At 39.6% G+C, this 22,492-nt stretch overlaps 1 protein-coding gene across 1 annotated transcript; it reads left to right on the top strand.

Moving 5' to 3' along the window:
• The first annotated feature begins 469 nt into the window (after nucleotides 1–469).
• Nucleotides 470–21,590, top strand: LOC134675928 (protein enabled homolog). Its single transcript, XM_063534273.1, has 14 exons — nucleotides 470–1,192; nucleotides 13,691–13,856; nucleotides 14,333–14,488; nucleotides 14,808–14,926; nucleotides 15,411–15,522; nucleotides 16,625–16,758; nucleotides 17,680–17,776; nucleotides 18,059–18,106; nucleotides 18,195–18,404; nucleotides 18,817–18,990; nucleotides 19,392–19,494; nucleotides 20,043–20,134; nucleotides 20,546–20,669; nucleotides 21,265–21,590. Exons 1-14 carry the CDS (start codon nucleotides 672–674, stop codon nucleotides 21,291–21,293), a joined length of 2,085 nt encoding a protein of 694 aa, XP_063390343.1. The 5' UTR covers nucleotides 470–671; the 3' UTR covers nucleotides 21,294–21,590.
• Nucleotides 21,591–22,492: the final 902 nt, after the last annotated feature.

Raw genomic sequence — 22,492 nt, 5'->3', positions numbered from 1 at the left:
CGCTTTTGTTACCGGAGATAAACATAGGGATAGGCTACATTGCATGATTATCTTTTAAAGATACTTAGTCCTAATATTTTGGAAATAGTTTACATCTTTTACGTTAAGACTAACCGATAAGAAATAGAATAAAAGTTCAATGTACGGTCAGCTAAGAAAGTGGTCTACCACTTTTCGACTCTATGAATCATATTATAGAGTCGAAAAGTGGTAAACCACTTTCTTGGCTGGCTATACCTATCCTATTTATTCCTCAAAATTATTCTTATTATTAAACAGTGTCAACACAATGATATTCATATCTTTTACCGTGTATAGGTATATAATATTAAGGTATACGCAGCCGCAGCGTAAATAATTCAAATATAAAAATCAGTGGCAAAGAATACATAAACACTAAAATTACAGTGCCTTATCAGTACAGTTCAAAAACTGCAACCACAAATTAATAAATTATTACAGTTGCGCTTGCGACGCGTGTAGCCTTGCCCTTAATGTCCGTCAATCATACAATCAGTAGCACTCGAGACACCGACGCGCGCGCATGTCTCCCCCCCGACCGCCTTTACAATGTGACTCGCTCAAACTGACGAAACCCATCGATTTATTATCTTATTTTTTTTAGTGAAAGTGAACTGTGATACACAAAACGTAACATTCCAAAAGTGATAATGCGTCGTGTTAAAATGAACATAGACCCCGATTTGGGGGATCTAGAGGAGATGCTAGCGCACGTACAAACTCAGCTGGAAAACGAGATAGATTTGGAGATGGAGAGCAAAATGACCTCGCTTATCAACGTCCAAGAGTCCCCAAAGATGGTTAAAAGGACTAGTTCCTTCAGCAGAGGCGAAAGTTTTGAATACAGACGACCCGCTCCAAGACCGCCTTTAGCTAGAGTTAACAGCGAAATCAACTCGGGCAGTAAATCGCTAAACGGAGAGTATGGCGCTTTAGAAAAATACCACAATCAAAATGGTCGCGGGTCCCAAACAAGCTTAAAATCAGATGAAATGGGATCTCAAATCTCTTTTCAATCATTTCGTTCGGAGCCTGTACAACGACTTTCTGTGTTAAGTCTGCCGGACAAGCGAGGGTCGTGTGCTTCTCTGAATGGCAGAGGGAAGACTGCAACATTGCCGAGAGGATACGGTTCGAGTAAGGAGAAGAATTGGGAGGAGTATTGGGCACAGTAAGTTGGTTTATTTATTTATAATAACAACATAAAATGATAAAGCTACTTAACAAGCTATAACGAGAGGTATGTATTGGGCTACAGACCCTTTGCTGGCCGAAGGGACTCTACACACACCTTTAAATTTGTATTTTCATATGGTCCATTGTAACTTAATATCATAATAAACCGGAAGTATACCGAAACCGGAATAATAAATAAACAGAAAGACTGTCTCGAAAATCTTGAAATAAGTTTAAGGGTCTTCAGGTTTTACTATGCGTCTGACATCTGTCATCTCAATTCTCAATACAATTTATGACTTCAAAACTGACTTCAAATAAAGATGTAAGATAATTAAATAAAATACGTAAACTATAAAAAGGAACACATTTTGTTTATTAATCGGTCGAGCTTAAGGTTGCAATGAATCACACTTGTTTTCGTGGTAATTTTAACTCATTAAAGTTTGATGTGAAAGTGACGAGATGAAGTTTAGAACGTTCTTAAAATTTCCTACAATAAGCCTACGTAAAGTTTAATGTCTAAACTACAAGTATTTTCGTCATTTTAGAAAGTCGTACTCTAAAAACAACATGCGGGTGTCTGAATGAAATGACAATAACAATCCCTCGGTGTAGTTTCAATCGCTACCGAAGTTAGGACTCAATCGAACCAGCATAAGTAGTCTCTGATAGCAATACTTCTTACGAATCTTATCTAAAGGCGATACGATTTTAGTTACATTGCGGACTACTGAGGTTACATCAAATTCAGCCAACCGATCTAATACCGCAATGTAATGAAATTCACATGCGAGTTCTCGCACAGTCTAAATAAGCCCTAAAGGGGCCCACAGATTACCAGTTCGCCGGACAATATTAGCCTGTCAGGTAAATTCAAAATGTGACAGTTCCGAACAACTGACAGGCTGATATCGTCCGGCGAACTGGTGTGGGCCCCTTTACACTGGTCCATACGAGAAATCTACTCGCGCGACCAAGAGCAATAGCTACATGGCCCTTTCTGACAGCCCTTTCTTAGAAACCTGTTGTTCTCCGAAACGCATTGCCCTAATAAATGTCGCAGAAAAACGTGACTCAATTTTGGCATTTTACTTGTTAGTCATAATAACGAGTATTCTCCCTATATCCCATTCGTAGTGGCGTCATTCGTTATCAATTTTCCTTCCGTCCGATACGGTAATTCTTGAAAACATCTTGGGAAAAATATTGCAGCGACTGAAGATCCGCAGTCGATTAAAGAATATATGTAATACAAGTAGAATACCTGATAGTCGTTGATAGAAAATGCCAATCGAAACTTAAACAATGTATTGAAATATATCGGGATGACAGATACCTGCTACAAAAAAGCCATGTAATAGTCACATGGCTTTTTTGTAGTATCTGTCATCCCGTCCCATATATTTTTTCTTTTCATTTGGCGTACTTGTCGATCGTCATGTTCTCATGTTGGCCCCTTGTTTTGTCATGGCTATGTAACACCGCCTTATATCAACATAACAAGTAAAATAAAAATAAACAACATTATATTAAATAACCTAAAGTACCATCGCTCACATTGTCAACTGACAATTCATATACTTTATTGCAAAGACACAAGATCCATCGATGGATAAGTAAGTTATTGTACAAAGTTAGTATGTATGTATTTTAGATAACAGTTGACACATATAAAAGATATGTTGACACGGAAATCACGTCCAATCATATAACACTATCAGGCCATGTGAGTCATTGCATTGATTCCTATTGCATCTAGTGTCATTTTACCAGAAGGTGTCACTTGTCATTAAGGTCTATTTCTAATTAAATCTTGTAGATATAACGCCATATTGACTGTTGGCATTAAGTAGGTATATAGTAGACTCCGAGCCAGGAACATATTATTTAGTTAAAGCTCTCGTTAAAAAGTTAAAATTCGTAAAGTGGTTAAGGTTGAGGTATATTGAAGCCATTTGAATGTCAGCCGTCGCTCCGTAGGCGAGTTGAAGAAGCCACCACGTAAAAAAAAGAAGTCATATCTTTCTGACAAAGTTTTAATATAAATAATGAGTTCTTGGGATCTTGTTGAGAACTTTGATCATAAAAATCTGTTACCCGTGTTACCGGCTTCCATCCATCGGTACCTTTGCCTAACATTTAGTCTGAAAACGGCACAAATAAATATCTTATAATAGAAACCTGAACAATGTTTTGTGTCGCAACCTATAATCGACTCTAAATAGTTTCCTTTGCGTGTAGGATGTGATTGTTTACATGTTTTCGAACTAGATTTGCGTAATAGATAACTTGCCAGTTGCCAATTAATGGCTACTTTTGACTGGTCGAAGTGGTCGGGTCACGAGGTTAGATCGAGTCTTGCAAAAAATACAAACTTTTAATTAATTTACACAACTATTGTCTGTACGGTACAGCCATGGAATATAAGGGAACCAATACATTCTACGACTCTCCCTGCCGCACAGATTCTATAAGATGAATTTTTTTACCAAGCGAGCACGAAGCTATTCAGCTTGGGTGACAAGTGACAACGCTTTCTTAGGTCATTTTTTTTCAAAATGGTGGACAATGGCTTCTTCGATTGTTCATAGCGTAACATAACACCTAAATAGGTACATGTTGATGTTGTTGCGAATTTTATATCGTTTGTGCCATGTTAATGCCAGTTTGTTGAATTTTACTATCCATATCTATTTGGTTCGCAATTTGATACTCGTGGCAGATTGCTGTTCGCATTCCAATAAAAGCTGGTATTTTAGTTATCGCTGTTGCGAATTGGTTCAGAACAGAATATGTTAGAATGATATGACGTTTTTAGACTAAAGGCTCCAAAATTCATGGCCAGGGGGATAGCTAAAAGCCATAAAATCCGACCCCCGAAAGGAAAAGCCGTTGGCCTTCATGGCCCTCGGGTTGTAGATTCTTGATTTTGGCCAAGATTCCCGTTGGGTCATCGGGCCAGACAAGGGTGCCTAGCCAAAATGCCAATCATTTACGCTCCGTAGCTTGTAGCGAACGGACCGCTAATGTCTCTGTCGCTCTCAGAGTGATAGAGCGAGATGCCTACGCTACGCTACGGAGCGTTAACGATTGGCATGTTAGCTAAGTACCCAGAACCCTCCCGAGTAGCATCCTCATTCGAATTCTTACCTCCGTGAAACAAGGTTAGGTCCATTCTAACTTTTTTAAATTCTAACGTGACCTTTTTTCTTCATTCCTCCGACTGTGTGCAAACTGTATGATATGTAAGGACTGTATCGTTTATTATAAATACAACTTTACTTAGCCGTTTTTTCTGGTATTATATTTTTATTAAAAAATTACACATATAGTTTAATTAGTGCTTTAATAATAAGTAACATTTCGTCCTGGGAGATCACGTAAAGCATATGGTTTGGACAATATTTACCCAATCCTCCCGAGTAACTACAACGATTTTGGACAAATACTACAAGAAAATTTACGGTTTGCGAACAAGACGAGATATTACACAAAAAAAATCGTACTATGTAAACAGCAATTACATATGATTCGTAAAGCGAAACATCTGGGCATAATCATTTCTTTTAGTTGGAAAAAAAGTTTTGGATCTGTGCTTGGTGGCCTTTTAGAGAATATGGCATGTTACTTACGACAACCCCGACTTTGGTATACAATATAACCATCATGGAGCGTTTCTATCGACCTGTTCTAGCCATGGTTCAACGCCATGAATGTCCGTTAGGCTTTGGATTTCGGTAGATTCTTTTAGCTGTTTCCCTCATTTCGCTGGCGTCAGAAATTGACGGGCATCCAAAATGTTGCATAAAAAGTCGTTTTCATGTAAAGATAAAAAATCACCACATTTATTCTGTGGATGTTCAATTGAGCAATCATGAAAAGGACACTTAGATGGCATATTTTGGCAGCATATTAACCTTTTGTTTCTTTAAATCGTACCAAGGAATCGGTGAAATAGTCTCAAATTAAGCTCGATAGGCTTGTCCAAATTACAATTGCTAGACGGTATTAAAATCATCATAAAGTCCCTAAAATAAAATAAATGTAAAACCTTCTTATATCAGATATGGCTTAAAAATACCCCCAGAGTATACCTTAAGAACATAGTAATACAAAATAATACACACGTCAACAGTTAGACCAGGTTTTATTTGTATTTATAATAAACGATACAGTCCTTATGTGTGGTCAGATAGATGCAAGCAGTGTGTGTGACCTCTATAGATAACAGGAAGCGTAAAACAATAAAAGATAACGGATGTTTTTGTTTACGCATAGTACGCGCCCGTTTTTGCAATATTTGATAATTGATAACACGTTGTCAGTAGTAAATATCGCATTTAATTAATTTTACAAGAATGTTTATAAATAGTCGAGTTTAAATGCCTATATAATAACAGCGCAAGTGAATAAATAATATATCGCAACACATCAGCGGGCGCAGCACGGTTCCATTTTTATCTACTATCACTATGCGCGTCCCTTTCGCACTCACATACTTGTTAGAACGTGACAGGCATGGTGACAAGGGATAAAAACGCGACCGTGCTACGCCGCCAGGATTTACTATGATTACAAAGACGTGTTGCAACTGACGTGTTACAATATATTTGGCTAGTTTACCGTTATTTATTTAATACTGGAGGTAGGTACATATCTATAATGCTTATTCATCATCATCATCATCATCTCAGCCATAAGACGTCCACTGCTGAACATAGGCCTCCCCCTTGGACCTCCATACGTGCCGGTTGGAAGCGACCCGCATCCAGCGTCTTCCGTAATGCTTATTATGAACATTCAATTATAAGTTAATTTTACAAACCCCGTCGGCAATAATACTATCGAGACGGGAAATAGAGGATACTACAATACAATGCAAATCCTCTTTATTGCACAACCTCAATAAAACATTTACAGAGAGACATACAATATACATAATACATGACAACAAAAGACGGTCCTAACGCTAAAGAGCGATCTCTTCCAGACAACCAGGATTTTGCAGGATGAGTATTTATTTTGAGTAGATGACGTTAGTCCGTTGAATTTAATACGAAGCCAGCAAATTCAGCCAAATCAATTACAGTGCTTTTCCATTAGAAGACTAAGTACGAATAATAAATTAACAATATCGGTTTATTTAGTTAGTGAGGGGTAGAGTTAGTGGCTAAGGATCTTCCTACAGCACCCATTGATGTGAAATCGGCATTAGAATAAAGCTTTATGTCTACGTACCTAAAGGCGAAAAAGATGTCGCACGGCTCGCTTCAGACGCGTCGCGACGACGTCTTTTAAGATGTGAGGAGACCTTAAAATGAGCAATAAAACAATGTCGCTTTATTTAGTCAGTGTTTATAACTAGCAGATCAAATTGTTAATCATAATAACATAACATATCTATGTCACATTACCATTTGAAATGTCGAATATGTCCTTTGTTCGGCAGTTGAACTAAACGGATGATAATATCTTGCGTAGGACAGAATACAATCGTTCCACATGTAATCGTTTCATAAAAATGTATTCAAAGGGCCTTTTTCGTCAGTCCGTTAGGAAATGGTTACACTGGCGGTTTGTCAACGAAATCTACGAAGAGATTTTAACGTAAATGTGTTTTTCTTTACAAATATACAGGTAAAGTTACATAGTTGGACCCTGCCACCTTGACATGCCCTATCTATCTAGTTCAAATCCCGTTCAACCTAATTATTTCAACATCTGTTTGTAATGTAGAAACTTAACGGAGGTACCAACACAAATTTTTATATTGTTTTTTGTCAGTGTTTTCATTCCTGACTCTATAATATGTATTGTGTGTGCTTATCAATGTAACCTCATCAGTGTCCAGTATACGCTTAGCCTAGTTTGTGACTTGAATCGGTTCTGAGGGCCTACCGCGAACCACTTTCGACGTGTTGCCTCTCCGTCGCACTTGTAAATTTGTACGTAAGTGTGACAGGGAGGCAACACGTCGAACGTGGTTCGCGGTAAGCCCTCTGAATGCCCCAAAGTGTGTGGCCTTTAAGCCCTTTTTCTTCACATTGCGAAACCAGCAGCTTTACTGCTATTATCTATCTATTGTTATTCTTAATTTACCAACCTTCTTTAACACTTATTCTGCTTATAGAAATTCAACCTTATTCCATTGCAATAAGGTTAGAATTAGGTTAGCGAGTGTTTGGGGTTTTGTGTGGGCCCGGCGTGGCGAAACCAAGATGCGGGCCACATGTGGGATGACTCAAGCAACTATTGCATATTGGTTTTTATTACGATGCCATAAAGTGCACAATTGTATACATGTTAATGACTTTAAAGATGAGGTTGATGTTGGTAAACAATGCCTGGGGTTGCGGAATGATGGATCGCGGAGATGAAGATGCTCGTTTATATTACGATTTTGTTTTATTATCCGGTTAATATTCACTAAATCAGTGTGTGAATAGTCAACTTAAGGCCGGTGGTGCAGTTGACGGACTGACCAACGTTCCTATACCTACAATAAAATTTAGACGGTTTGGTGAAACCTACCCTTAACCATTTACTTTTTGGTCCATATAGAAAACATTGTATTTTAAAAGCTATTTATTTCTCTAAATTTGAAAAAAGAAGACAGTTTACGATTACTATAAAGAATGTATAATGCAACGTTTTTCATTAAAATATCTTATTCTCTTCAGCGCCGTAATATAATTTGCTCAGCACTTAATGTTCACGAGTTTCTATACCTTAGTCTATGTATTACGTCTGACTTCACATAAGTAGGTAATTGTTTGATGACTTATTAAAGTTAACTATTAATAATTTTATAAAAATGCGCGGTATATATCCAAAATCCCACACAAGATACTATCTTCATAGTTTCACGCTAACCCATCGTATTAGTAATAAGTAAGACTAATGACCTCCTGCCTACGTATTACCAAACTAGGCCGAATCCGAACCTTTTTTATGTCGCAAAAGTAAAAGTGAAGTGTAGGACGGCGAGCCCACGTTGAAGGCAATATGTTTGCGTTTACCCAAGATTCATTGATACCATAACTTGTATGTTTGATAGATGTTGCAATAGTGTTTAGTAAGACGACGTTGTATTTTCGATCAGTACTCGGTACAGACCGAGCTTTGTTCGAAAAACATATAAATACTCAAAAATGCGCGTTTTCCCAGAGACAAGACCAGGCAAGATCGATTTTTCACCCCCGAAACTATATAGCAAATTTCATCGAAATCTTTAGAGACGATTCCGCTATCCCCGAAACATATATTTACAAGAATCGCTCGTTTAAAGGTATACCTAAGATTATAGGTTTTCATGTGATGTCCCTGGGTCGCTAGTGTACATATGTAGTATTTGTATTGTTTTGTCCATATACCGTGATCAACTGATCATTTCACGGGTCCCTGCTTTTGTACCTGTCACTCTATAGGGCACGTATAATTTACTATCAATTTGCCCTTCCTGTTATATATAGCGAGTGCAAACTATATGTAAATGTAGGTCGTTTATATTTCTCATGTTAATAAGCCATTGGAAATTAGCTTTAAGCCAAAGAGATTCAGATAGGCGAACAGGCGGAGATATGAAAGCATATCTACCCAAGCTAAAAATCTTCACTTGCTTTCTTTGCTAGTCACACTCTAATAGTTTTTGATGCAAGTTTTTTTTTACCCATGAATAAATCTTTATTGCTTTAAACCTTAAACATTACATTTTTCACATTATAAAATGTATTAACATTATAAAACAGGTGTATCTGGTTTGTAACACATGTAGGTGGGGTTGAGATTCTACCTCCTGAACTAGGACTAGGACCGAGCCTGCCCCGTTTTTGGTCCCAAAACTCGAAATGAAATAAAATAATACATACATATTATTTGCGCTATTCGGACACACGATTTTCTTTATGTGAAAAAGCGACAATTTAACAATGCGACCTTTTACCTTTTATGACTTATATTGTCATCGTTTCTCCGACCCTCCCATTCAGGGACGCACCCTGCGTAGGACATTATAATAATTAGGATAAAAGTACTATTTGCGATGGTTTCTATGTCTGCTAACATTTTATACGATTTGCCGTATCATATCATACTACTGTTACTGAAAGAGTAGAGGTATCCACACACAGCTGCCAGATTGCATTGCATACCCACTTTACTTTATGAATTTAATTTGAATGGCAATGAGTTTATGAATTAATTAATTCTCCTTAGAAATGTTGAAAGTTTCTGATTTACAGCTTTTACCTACTCTTTTTTGGCTAGTTAAAACGTAGTAAAAAACCGGGCAAGTGCGAGTCGGACTCGCGCACGAAGGGTTCCGTACCATAATGCAAAAAAAAGCAAAAAAAAACGGTCACCCATCCAAGTACTGACCCCGCCCGACGTTGCTTAACTTCGGTCAAAAATCACGTTTGTTGTATGGGAGCCCCACTTAAATCTTTATTTTATTCTATTTTTAGTATTTGTTGTTATAGCGGCAACTGAAATACATCATCTGTGAAAATTTCAACTGTCTAGCTATCACGGTTCGTGAGATACAGCCTGATGACAGACGGACGGACGGACAGCGGAGTCTTAGTAATAGGGTCCCGTTTTACCCTTTGGGTACGGAACCCTAAAAAACATTCCGTCACCCAATACTCGGGGGTATATGCTAATGTATTCAAACAGCCCACCTATAATAAGCAGGTAAACACTTACCTTTCAATGAACAAACAAAAATTAAGAACGATCATACGCGTATCAATGAAAGTGACCATTTGACATTTGAGTATTTGTCAATATTAAGCCCACTCGCGTACCGTAGGCGGTGGCCTTCTGGACCAATCTTACGTCCGTTGTGTTAGGTTGCGTAATTATGGGGAAACAGTATCAAAACATGCTTAAAAATCTAAGAAGCCTAAACCTAGAAACCTAAGAGTAGGTACATATGTAATTCAAATTGTAAATTAATTATAAATGAAAACCAGCGTCGCGTACGTTAATACGTAGAGACTTACAAGCGATCTACATCTGCCATTGTAGTTAAAAAAAGCCCGACGGGCCAAGGGCTATAAAGTATCGCTGTTTTAAAGTATGTAGTACATAATTAAAAAGTGCAAAAGCATCCTTGATCTTGTTTTTTTCCTCCAGGACAACCTCTTAATGACATAAAACTGACTTCTTCCGTTTTATAATGACAACGACAGGATTATCCGTGTCTTGCTTGACTTTATCGCATACTCCGTATTCATAACATATCAGGTTCTGAACTCATTTTACATCCATCGCCGTACCGATTAAGCGAATCGTTTGTCGACTTTATTTCCACTACATAAGGTGTATGTATAATCACTTCATGTTTTCGTTTGTAGCTACCGCGATGCAAGCCCTATTCCGACTAATCTGTACTTCATTGCATTAGATCAAAAAAGTCGTGTCTCTAGATGAAATCGAAAGTTACTTACAGCATTTTGGTTTGTCACGGTAGGTAGATGATGCCCATTTTAGGAACGTTTGCGCATATTTAGCGTGTTGAAAAACGAGTACAGATGAAATTGTTGCAGTTGCTTAGCCTCTTTTACGATCTAAAAAAATCGCCGGCTAAGTAAAGAAGTACTTACAACGATTTTAATCAATCGATCAAATGCCTCAATGTACTTAACGCACATCGCATGCAATTATCGGCCAGGTTTTCCAGGTGCCCTAATTTGAGAATATTTACTTACCTATACATAATTTAGATACTCTTATCTTGTTTCCACTTACTCATTTATATTTATACGAAAAAATCGAGAATGAAACAATACATATTGTTAAACTTCTATCATGCCCTGTATTCTAATTCTAATTAATTAATTAATTCTGTATGTAATTTTAATAGCATCTTGCAGGAGTAATCACAGTCAGTATTTCTGCTACAAAACACAAAGCATCTATTTATATAACTGCGTCCTGCCGATGCCATACATCAACCATAATAACCGAGATAGTAACCGAAGTGTATAAGCAAGATAGTAACTAACATAAGACAATCACGGGATGTGCACGCGATCGTTGTCCAAATTCATGAGATGATCGTCTACCTCCGGTTTTATGGGGTCAATGTTTGGACCTAATTTTAAGATCCTTGAAACCAGTGGGAGCCGGGAAACAGCGGAACTTAAATTTTTAGATCTAGACTACACTACATCGAATATAACTACTTATGACACAATTATACACCAACTAAGACAGGCAGGAACATGCTAAAACAACCACAATATGTCTTTGTGTATGACATAAGATGTACGAGTATACTTTTATGAAAAAAGTCCTGTATCTTCTCGGTCAGAAGTGTAGGGTTAGAACCGGCGGTGGCTTTCTTTTTTGTCATTTTAAGGCTTGTAAAATGCCTAATTTGAAGAAGAAATGACCTTAATGTTAATTCTTTCCAATTCTGTCCAACTTTCTGGTCAGAAATCAGGCGAGTAACGCAATCGTGCCTCGGGAATTCGGCCTTAAACACTGCAGAATGTTTTATTTTCCTGCTTTCGCAAGGCTGAACGCATACATCACTGTTCTAAACGGAGCTAAAAGGTAACGACATGACGATGGCAGTCATGTCATGTGTGTCACGATAGATTTGCAAGATAATAGTTTTCCAATTAATGAACATTGTATTTAACATAAATTATGTACGTCGCATAGAAGTGAGAATTTTTGACGGAGTCCATTTGTTTGACCTATTAGAAGCATCATCCTCTGAAATGATTGAAATGAATGTAATGATAATGAATAGTCATATTCAGACATTGCTGAACAACTATTGAAAATTATAGTACTTTTTTTTAAATTACCTCTCAGACGCCGGTCGGCGGCTTTATAATTTGTGTGGAATGGGGAATGGAAAAGAGTAACGTTACGTAAGAGGCGTTCTAGTGGGATGCCTCATTAGATAACTGGATTTCCAGGATAAAAAGCAGCCTTTGCCACATCAAGACCATACGTGGCTTTCCATATCCATGGTCCTTATGCTTCATGTGAATAAGGGCGTTTCCCTCGGAAAAAAGTCAACTAATTCTATGTGCAAAAATCTTGATTATAGGTCTCGCAAGGCATTAGCTTAGTCTTGCTTTTTTCACAAACTTGCCTTGATTTAAAGATAGGCATAATTAAATTAATTGAAAAGTTTGGAATGGTTTTTATAAGTTGACAATATACGATTGACTGAATGGAAAATTTACTCATTAACTGCAATGGTATAAAGTAGGTCAATGGTTGTATTTATTACAGGAATTCTACAATACTTAGTCACCAGTCTCATTAATTTCTCTCAAAAATATACCTAACATATACATATAGCTAACTTGTCATCGTTTATATATACATACTTACCTATTTATATCGACATATAGAGCATATGTTTTTCCGGCAAGTACAGTATTATCATAGGCAAATGAGGAAATGACAATAAATTGTCCTATTTGTTATTTGTTTGTTACTTTACCTATTGCTAGCTTACGACAAACCAAAATCATTCGAAGCAAATTAACTTAATTCTTTGAAATTATGCACAGCGAACTAGTGTTTTATAGGTTAATATTTGAAACAAGAGAAAACCTGTACTTCAAAAATCTGACGTATACGATAATTTAAATTATCTTGTTTTCCGTTACTTGTAGGAGTTGTAGGTAGTATCATACCTCCTGCTTTTGAAGCACCAAACGAAACGCGCCAAAAACAAAGCATTGCTTAGACTTTTAAATTAAAAATCCTCTAAATCCTTAATCCGCCCGAGATATACATCAACGTTGAACCGAAATGCAAAACCGTCTGTCATCCCTGCATTTAGTTGACCCAGATCTCGTGTTTGCTCGCAATTCGCCGTGATCCATTGGCTAATAAAACACTTGATCCAGTGGAACTGTAGCGAATCACAAAATACTAGTTCAGGCGCTTAAATTGCAAACTAAAAATCCTTTGTTACGAACTAAGAGAAACTTTCCATTGCGGTTAAAGGTACGAGTATCTAAACGCAAGTGGAAAATGCTGTACTCGTACTATTACACTATCAATATGTCAACAAGTCTAAAGTTTTGTGGACAACAGATGACTTAGTTTCATTTTAATTGTTTCTTATTCTTGCGTAATCTGTGAATTCTGTGATCAATATGATGAATCAAGTTGCATCTTAATGTAATCACGAACGACACGCATCATAGGTGTTTGAGTAGATGACTCAAAGTTAATTTGTATTTTATTACTTCAATCCGTTCAACATAATAGTCTCCTGATCGCTTTATTATGGAACGAATGCCGTTTTATAGCATTAGGTATCTCTCTAGGTAGGTCCCTGATTTGGTCGACATCTCTTCGACAGTTTTTATCCCTGTTGCATACTCAGCAGCTATTTCGGTATCCAGAGGGTCCTCTTAATTTTTGTCGTTTTCTTTAACCTGCCCTAGCATAAAAAACTTCCACATTTGTCTTTCTTTAGTAAATTTAACTATGATGTGTTTGTCCACAGCGAACAATCGATAAGCAGCGCGCGCGCCTCCGTCATGGTGTATGACGACGGCCTGAAGCGCTGGGTGCCTTCAGGTAGCAGCTCGGGGCTGTCCAAAGTCCACATCTACCACCACACCCAGCACAACACCTTCAGGGTTGTTGGGAGGAAGCTCAACGACCATGAGGTATGACATGTTCTATAGACTCCTTAACCCCTAACTTTTGATTTCTCCTAGTCTAAAGCCGCAACTTGAGAGTCGCAGCTGAGGTTCCTATACTCTCCTGCACATCGTTGTTTCCCAAATGAGTTAAGTTGAAGAGGCGCATAATGAATACAGTGAAAGAACAGTCTTCCCCGATCTTTAGTGCTGGCGAAATGTTTCCACATACGTTTAGTAAAACAGATCGTATTAAGACAATAAACCACGTCATTGAGTGCTCTCCTTCAGATGAGTTATTAGGGTGAACAACTCGAGAGTTAAGCGATGTTAAGCCATACGTAAGACAGTCGCCAGTAGAAATAAATGCGCTCCCGTTACATTTAGTAAATTGGTCTTCACATACGTCTTTTTAGTTTTTACTGATGATAATAAATGATAAAACGAACTTACGAAGTTGTATCATAATTAGGAAGATTATAATACATTTTACTGTATTCCAGGTGGTAATAAACTGCGGCATCGTCCGCGGGCTCAAGTACAACCAGGCGACGGCGACGTTCCACCAATGGCGAGACGCGCGACACGTGTACGGACTGAACTTCTCGTGTCGCGAGGACGCGGACAGCTTCGCGAGAGCCATGATGCACACACTTGAGGTACTTACCGTCTGTGCACACCGGGTGCGTGTGCGTAGACGTGCACGTGCGCGTTGTAATATACAGTTCCTTATGAGAGACGACACACCGCTTGCGTGACGTGTGCGTGCACACGCAGCCGGTGTGGCCTGGCCTTTAGAGTTTTCTTATAGGCTAAAAGGGACTTGTCGCGTAGGCCACAGCTACAATGGAGTTCATCTGGCTTCAAATCGGAAAAGCTAATTCATAAAAAATTGACCTCATTTCCAAACTCATCTCTTTTCTTCTTAAATGTAGGTACATATTTACTATATTTCTATACAATGTTAATTTGTTCTAGATCCTGGCAAACAAACCTACCGGAAACTCAGCGCCGCCACCACCACAACCGCCTAATCCGCCTGTACCTTTTAATGGACACAACAACACCCAACACTACGATGAAGATATGGGCTACAGGTAACCACTTCTCCATTATTTCCTAATAATTGTCTCACTTATACGAACACGGCTGCTAATTGCTTGCCACTATCGTGTTAGTGAAAAAACTAGCTTTCGCCCACGACTTTCTCTGCGTATAATTAGTGTTTCCAAATACCATTGTGATAGTAAATTCCTCCTTTTCACCACCTAAATAGTTGATTTCCGCCTTCGATGAGCGGCAAATGCTTCCGCGAAAATGTAAATCCGGTGATCTTCATCTATACCTATATCGCTCTTGCATTCTTCTTCTACCTAGCGTTATCCCGGCCATTCCCGGCCTTTGCCAGGGTCCGCTTTCCTACTTGCCTTCCTCCACCTTGCGCGATCCTGGGCGTCACCTCGTGTGAGCCCGTTCACGCTCATATCTGCTTTCACGACATCGAGTCATCGCTTTTTTGGCTATATCGCTCTTGCATTACCGTTTAATAATTATTTAAAAATAAAAATATGCTTTTTTTAGAACGATGACACGCGAAGACGCCGCGATTTTACAGCAGCCGGCATACCACGCGCCACAGCACCAGCACCCGCAGTACCACCCGCCCAGCCAGTACCACGCGCCACACCACGCGGTAATACATACTCCCCATTTAACGTGAACTGTCCTAATCTGAATTATCAACCTTACGGCTTTGTGATAGAGGTTTGCCGTGACCCATATACGGGACACGGACAGTAAACAGGTTAACGCTTTCCAAGTCTCGGGACCGAAGACGGACAGATTATCGGGATTTATATAGATTCTTTCGACAGTTTGTTTGACTAAGGGCTGATTTGAAAATACCCAGTTATAAAACTCTCTCGGTAAAAGTGAAAGTATAGAGTTAAATCTTTGTTGTTTACGACTTAATAAAAAATCTATCCTCAAGGGATGGTAATAATTTCATGTTTCGGCGGCTCAGTTGGAAAAATAATAATTACTTAGAGACTAATTAGTGCCTACTACAACAAAACGAAAAATATTAGCAAATGTTGGTTAATCTATTTGTGTTCCTTGCTAATTAACATTTGTGTTTATTACTACGGCATAATTAGTATTAGTTAATTATATTCAACTTTGAGAACATGTGTCCAAGTCGGGTTCAGTGTAAGAAGTTGCTCGGTCAGTGACAGTTCGCGTAATGTACATTAATGTACGTGAGTATTTTATTACACACATATACACTCCAGTTTTAGTGAGGGCATATATATTTATTTGACAATTATTATAAAACTATGGCGATCAATAATTTGCAAAAAACGTGTTTCGCGTTGTATACAAGTTTAAGACTGCTGCATTTTCTTCTGCGTTTTGAAAATATAAAATTTAGAACATATCATCTTGTTCTACTAAATTAGTGAATTAAAATAGATTATTTACGATACGACCGAAGGGAGTGTTTTAAATCGACACGAGTTACAAGGTGATTTGTATTCGCATGTGTATCGTTCAACGTTTCACAGTACATATGGTCCTATTTTCTTGCACTAGAGCGTAAAATAGCACTTTCCGTGCATATGTCAAAAGTTTAAAGGGCCATATGTATTGTAAAAGTTGTACGATACACATGCGAATAAGTAATTCGCAACTCGTGTCGATTTAAAACACTCCCTTCGGTCGGAATTTTCTCTTTTCCACACTTGTATCGTAAATAACTATATTAGTTGTTGCGTAACATTTATCAATATTTCCAGCACCAGCAACCAATCCCGGGCGCGGGCGCCCCAGCTCCGCCGCCGCACGCCGCGCCCGCGCCCGCGCACGCGCACACGCACACGCTGCCGCACCAGCCCTCGCAGCCCGCGCACACGCACCACCGCACCTCCAGGTACACACGCACATCTACACACAACTATATAGACACGAGAAGCCGGTCAGCAAAAAGCTATGAAATTAAACTTGACTATTGGTGCCGACCCTAAGGATTAATCTGGAATGAAGAATAAGCGATGGCGGAAAAATATGGAGTCGGACGAATTAGTCTTCTTCTTCTCTTTATATTTATGAGCTGTGCTCTTGTCGGTGGAGCAATCTCCAACTCGTCCGGTCCTCTGCCAACTCCTTAACCTTCTGGTATGACGCGACCTGAAACTTTTCTTTTATTTGGAGCAATTAGTAGCTATACTAAATATTTTAGGTGAATTGAAATTCTCACAACTCCGCTGGCATTGACATCTGGTAAGAATAGGATGTTATTGCGCTGTGAAACAAGCGTATGTACTCAGAGCATCAAATTAGGGGACTTCCATGACTCATATGAAGTCCTCATAGATTTAACTACCTGGAAAATGTAACTGGTGTGATGTGGCTTAGGACTGATGTCCTCAGAAATCAGAGTCAGAGGTCAAGATCCTCTAAAAGCCGATGAGCCAGCATAGACAATTTTTGCACGATCACTACCAAAGACTTAAGTGGGTTCTCATAGGCGCTTTTCTCTACAAAGTGGAATAAATACGAGCGTAGCGCGTAGGTCGCGCTGGCCGTAAATGTGCTGAGAAATAATTTCCTTTCACATCTAATGGCTCCTCTACACGATGGGCCAACGCCGGCCACTCCAAGGGACGCAGCCATGCGGTAGAATGAGATAGCAATATCACTTGCTCCCTCTAAAGCATAAATGGGTCCCTTGGAGTGGCCGCGTTGGCCCATCGTGTAGAGGAGCCATCAACCATTGCCACAATATCAACAATATGTATATTATTGATGTAACATTGTCCATATTAAATGTGTCATCTTTATTTTTGACCAGCGCACCGATGCCGCCTAACATGTGCCTGACGGCAGCGAACAACGGGCCGCCCGCACCGCCGCCTGTACCGCCGCATCAAAATCTACCCGCACCTAATGTGAGTACTCCGCAAAAATAGTCAAGACTTATTTGAATATGTTCACTGCGTTAATAGTGTACTTAGAAGTGACTTGAGAAGCCTTTTAAACGAAATAATTCTCAAAAGGTTTTTTACTCCGTTATTATCTCAAGTGAGATATAACAAGTAAATTGTTGTATAACTATTGTTTTTATATGATTTTTAAATTTGCGTCGTTAGTAAGCATTTGAGATAAAAGTTACAATTGTAAGTGTATGTACTTCATAAGAATAGTATTTATGTTGATTATATTTTGTACAGGGTCCCGTAGCGCCACCGACGCCCCCGGCCGCACCGCAACCACCTCCAGCGGTTAGTATTTGAACAATCCTAGAAGCATATGCGAAAGTCTTTACTTTCTTATATATTTAGTTTATTAATGTACATACTTATTCAGAAATATTTCGTTTTTCAGCCGGCCGCCCCGCCGGCGCCACCGGTCGCAGCGGCCGCGGGTCCGCCCCCGCCTCCACCCCCGCCGGGCGCTACTCCCTCCCCCGCCGTGGCCTCCCCTCCGCCGCCGCCACCACCACCACAACCCGCGCAACCCGACCTATCTGGGCTGGCTGCCCAGCTGCAGCAGGCGAGACTCAAGCGACAAGCTAAGGTAAGAGGCCCCTGGGACTGTGGTCGTGTGTCAGTATGGCGAAGGCCGAGAACGAAAATTACCAAGGTCTACTTTAAGTCAGAATGGCCGAGTAGTAGATCGAATATCACTAATTCACCAAGGACGTTTATAAGTCAGGATGGCCGAGTCGTTAGAAATAATAAATCAAATCGTTAAAGAAATTTTGCTTTGGACTGTTCCAATTCAGGATGGCAAAGTTGTTCTGCAACTACAGCAAATATCATTTTTTAATTAAAGATTTAACTGTCATGCTCTTAGCTGATGAATTTTAACTGATTATCGTTACGTTGATAGATGGTTAGACGCAACCGAACCTAAATGTTTTCCAAAGCCCTTTAGTGTCACAGTCCTTTACTGATTACTCTGTTAACCCTCGTCCTTACATTTCCAGCAAGCGGTGACTCTCGCGGCGAGCGCGGACGCGTCCCCTCCCGGCGGCGCGGAGCACTCGGGCTCGTCGTCCAGCTCGGGCGGCAGCGCGCGCGGCAACAACAACATGCACTGCATGATGCACGAGATGCAGCGCACGCTGGCCCGCCGCCGGGCGCACCTCGACCGCGCCGAGGTACCACACCTGTCACATACGTGTAACGGAGACAACCGAAGATGACCAACCTAACGGTGACAGCCGAAGATGCCCAGCCTAACAGTGACAGCCGAAGATGACCAACCTAACGTTGACAACCGACGATGACCAACCTAACGGTGACAAACAACGATGACCAACCTAACGGTGACAACCGACGACGACCAACCTAACGGTGATAAACGTGGACCACAAAGTCTTCGATGCTAAATAGGTATCGCATACGCTTGCGATTTCATTTTGCTGAACGAGGCTATCCTTGCTTCTATTCGTTCTTCTTCACAAACGCATCCCTCGCTACGCATCCTCGCGCAGCTCTAGAGAAAACATGTCCGTTCCTTTTGGTAACAGTTGTAACACTTGTAACGTACCTGTTTCAGGAGTCGTCAGGCGACAACAGCGCCAACTCCACACCCCTGAAGACGTGGGAGCGCGCCGCCACACTACCACACCGCCTTCCCAACACCTGTAATGGCACTACGCGTAAGTTGACATAATTCTAATAGTTTTTTATACAATCGTGATATAATAGAGAGCTTTTCAGTCGAGTACCGTAAGTAAGGTACGAGATTGAAAAGCTTGATTATATCACTATTGTATACAATACTTTTTCTACAAGTTAACAAAAATAATACTTTAAACTAGTAAACAAAGCAAAAGTATACAGCTAAGATACGCGAGCAGCCACGATAGCTTCATACTCGTACGCTCCCCGGCCGTGGCCCGGCGGGCTGGTCAACGACACCTCGTAACTCATGAGGCCCTGGTGCTTGCCCCTTCCTAAATTCAATTTTTAAACAGTTTTTTTCTCGATTTTAGCCACCGTAGCCTATGTAGACTAAGAAGTAACGCTAAGCGGTTTTCGTAGTCTATGGATGTTCCTATATTAAGGGTGTCACATGCGCGTTTCTTAATTCAAGAATTGCTGTCGGCGAGTAGAAAAAAAACGTCTATTGATGCTAATCAATCTATTAAAGTAAGTTCAAAAGTACTAAAAATGTAATATTTTTTATGTATGGTAATGTTTACAGCCAATTCCGAGTCGCCAGCAACGCAAGCGCCGCAGTCGCCGCGCTCGGTGCGCAAGCGCTTCGGATCCGCGAGCGAGGAGACTATACTTAAGGTATGTTTTATTGTAAATAGGTTGCTAACTCCTACATCTTCAAAATCATTTTCTTAATAAGTCCTGAGGTGACGTCGGTTGCAGATATTACTGGTATTTCATAATTTCTTAACATCATTCCCCTTATCTAAGGACCTCCAAAACAAATGATTATGCGTTTCCTGTTAGGGCCTGATTTAGCTAACCTTCTTCGTGTAACTTTGTGATGTTTATTTATAAGACGCGAGGAATTGTCACATAATACAACTTACTTTTGCGGAAACGTGCCTCGTCTGAGGCGAACGCACCTAAGAACAGGTTCAAGTGAGTTCACTTCAGGCGAGATATGTATTTACAGCTGGTTTACGCGGTAATTTTACTACCAGGTGGTTATTTCTGGGTGCCAATTAATGTAACGTTTTTTTTGTACAGCAAGTGAACGGCGGCGGTGAAGGGGGCGGCTACGTGTCAGCAGCCGAGTGGGAAGCTTTCAAGCAAGACATGCTGCGCGAGATGCGCGCGCAGCTCACGCAGATCAAGCGCGAGATACTCGACGGTCAGTACTGACTATAGGACTAGTTGCATCAACTACAATTAGCGGACTGATCCACAGTGAACTATAAAATTTAATGAACTACAGTGAACTAAAAAATAAAGAATTTTTTGCGAACGTTTTAACGGTGACAGATGGTTTGTTGCAAGTGTTGCAACTAGGGTTGAAAAAACCCGGAAAAATTCCCGTTTTTTTCTAAAAGCCATATTTCCTTAAGTTTTATTCGGAAAAAAAAACCATGTCACTTAGTTTATACATTTCTCCGAAAAAAACAAAAAGAAATCGGAAATTAAACGGAAAAAACGCACTTTGAAAAGAACTTCTGAATTTTTCCATTTATATTTAATCCATAGAGGTAACTACACCTGCTTCTACAGTCGTGTGTTTTGTTATCTAAATGCTGGTTGGCGATCGTTTGTGAAATGTCTATTGACTTTTACGCTGTCGTTATAGTTTAAAAAAGTTTCGTTTCTTTCCCATTAAAACTGAAAAATACGGGAAAAAAGGAAAATTCCAAAACGTTCTGAAAAACTAGTGAACCAATAACTAATACTACTTTAAAAAATACATTATTTTAATTGAAACCTTATCATTACAGCCATGAAGGCGGAATTCGCGCGCAGGTAAAGCACGCCACGACGCATCGAGTGTTAACTAGTCCATCGCAGCCGCATACTGGTGAACAACGTGTTTCATCCCGCTCCCACCTACTCCACAAGAGCAGGACAACTGCGTACGTTCGTGAAGTAAGGAAACTACGGTGTTTTATATTAGTTTTTTCCATTGCTATTTCCAGTCCATGTACAGCGAATGATGATAAGAAATTGTATTAATATAAGATCGTCGATTAGCCACAGTTGAAAGAGGCTTAAAATTGGTTATACGATGCGATTCGATTGCCTATGTAAAATGGGGCATTATCTATGAAAAGGGACCTTATTGTCGATGGCGCCTACGCCGCACAGCGTCGCGCAGCATTGTATTTATATCGGAGCATCGTTAATAATGGCGTAAACGCCATCGACAATAAGGTCCCTTTTCATAGATAACGTCACAAATAGAAATTATTGAGAAATTAACGATTAATATTTAAAACTGCGTATTGATTGTATGTAAAGAGATGTAATGAACAATGCTTGCTATCAATGCTTTGTGATATTCAGACATAGGAATCCGCGGGGCAAATTGTGAATTAAGACTTTATGTCAGTGCACTTATGGTACTAATTACAACAAAATAGTTAAAAATTAGTTTTTAACCTTTTAACCGCCAGCAATTTTTGATCGAGCGTGCTCGTGTCGCCACCGACAGTAATTGTACCACGCAGAGTAAGGTTGGCATAGTTACGGGAGTTATAAATGTGCTGTAAAAACCAAATCAGATCTTTGTCTTATTTATCAGACTGTGGCGAAATGAGCTGGATATGTAATGTCTTATATATCAGACTCTGGCGGTTAAAGGGTTAATTGCCTAATCGTTTTAAAACAGCCTAAATTTTGTTGTAATTTGTACCATAAGTCCCAAACATAAAGTCTTAATTCACAATTTGCCCCGCGGATTCCTATGTCTGGTGATATTTATCACTTGGCCATCTATTACACTCGTGTTTTAATCTATTTGTATATTGAAGCGTCGATGTCACTTTGAAACGTGATGACTGAGAATAAATCCTATAAAACTAGCCTGATTTACAATATTTCGCCGGTCTATGGTCTATTATATACCTATTACATATTATTATATATGGGTGGTTGACTTGTTCACCAGTAACCGCGGTAACTTGTGATCGTATGACGTATGTTCGTGTAATGTTAGTTGGCACCGCG

Source organism: Cydia fagiglandana, chromosome 23, assembly GCF_963556715.1.
Source record: "Cydia fagiglandana chromosome 23, ilCydFagi1.1, whole genome shotgun sequence".
NCBI classification, from domain to species: Eukaryota; Metazoa; Arthropoda; class Insecta; order Lepidoptera; family Tortricidae; genus Cydia; species Cydia fagiglandana.
Note: the sequence above shows the minus strand (reverse complement) of the source record. Positions and strands in the feature narration are given on the sequence as shown.

Bases quoted from the DNA above. Each gene is read 5' to 3' on its own strand.
- LOC134675928 (XM_063534273.1), top strand. From the start codon at position 672: ATGCGTCGTGTTAAAATGAACATAGACCCCGATTTGGGGGATCTAGAG. The intron at 13,857-14,332 runs GTATGACATGTT...ACTGTATTCCAG, and splicing joins GGAAGCTCAACGACCATGAG to GTGGTAATAAACTGCGGCAT. The intron at 18,991-19,391 runs GTACCACACCTG...TACCTGTTTCAG, and splicing joins CGCACCTCGACCGCGCCGAG to GAGTCGTCAGGCGACAACAG.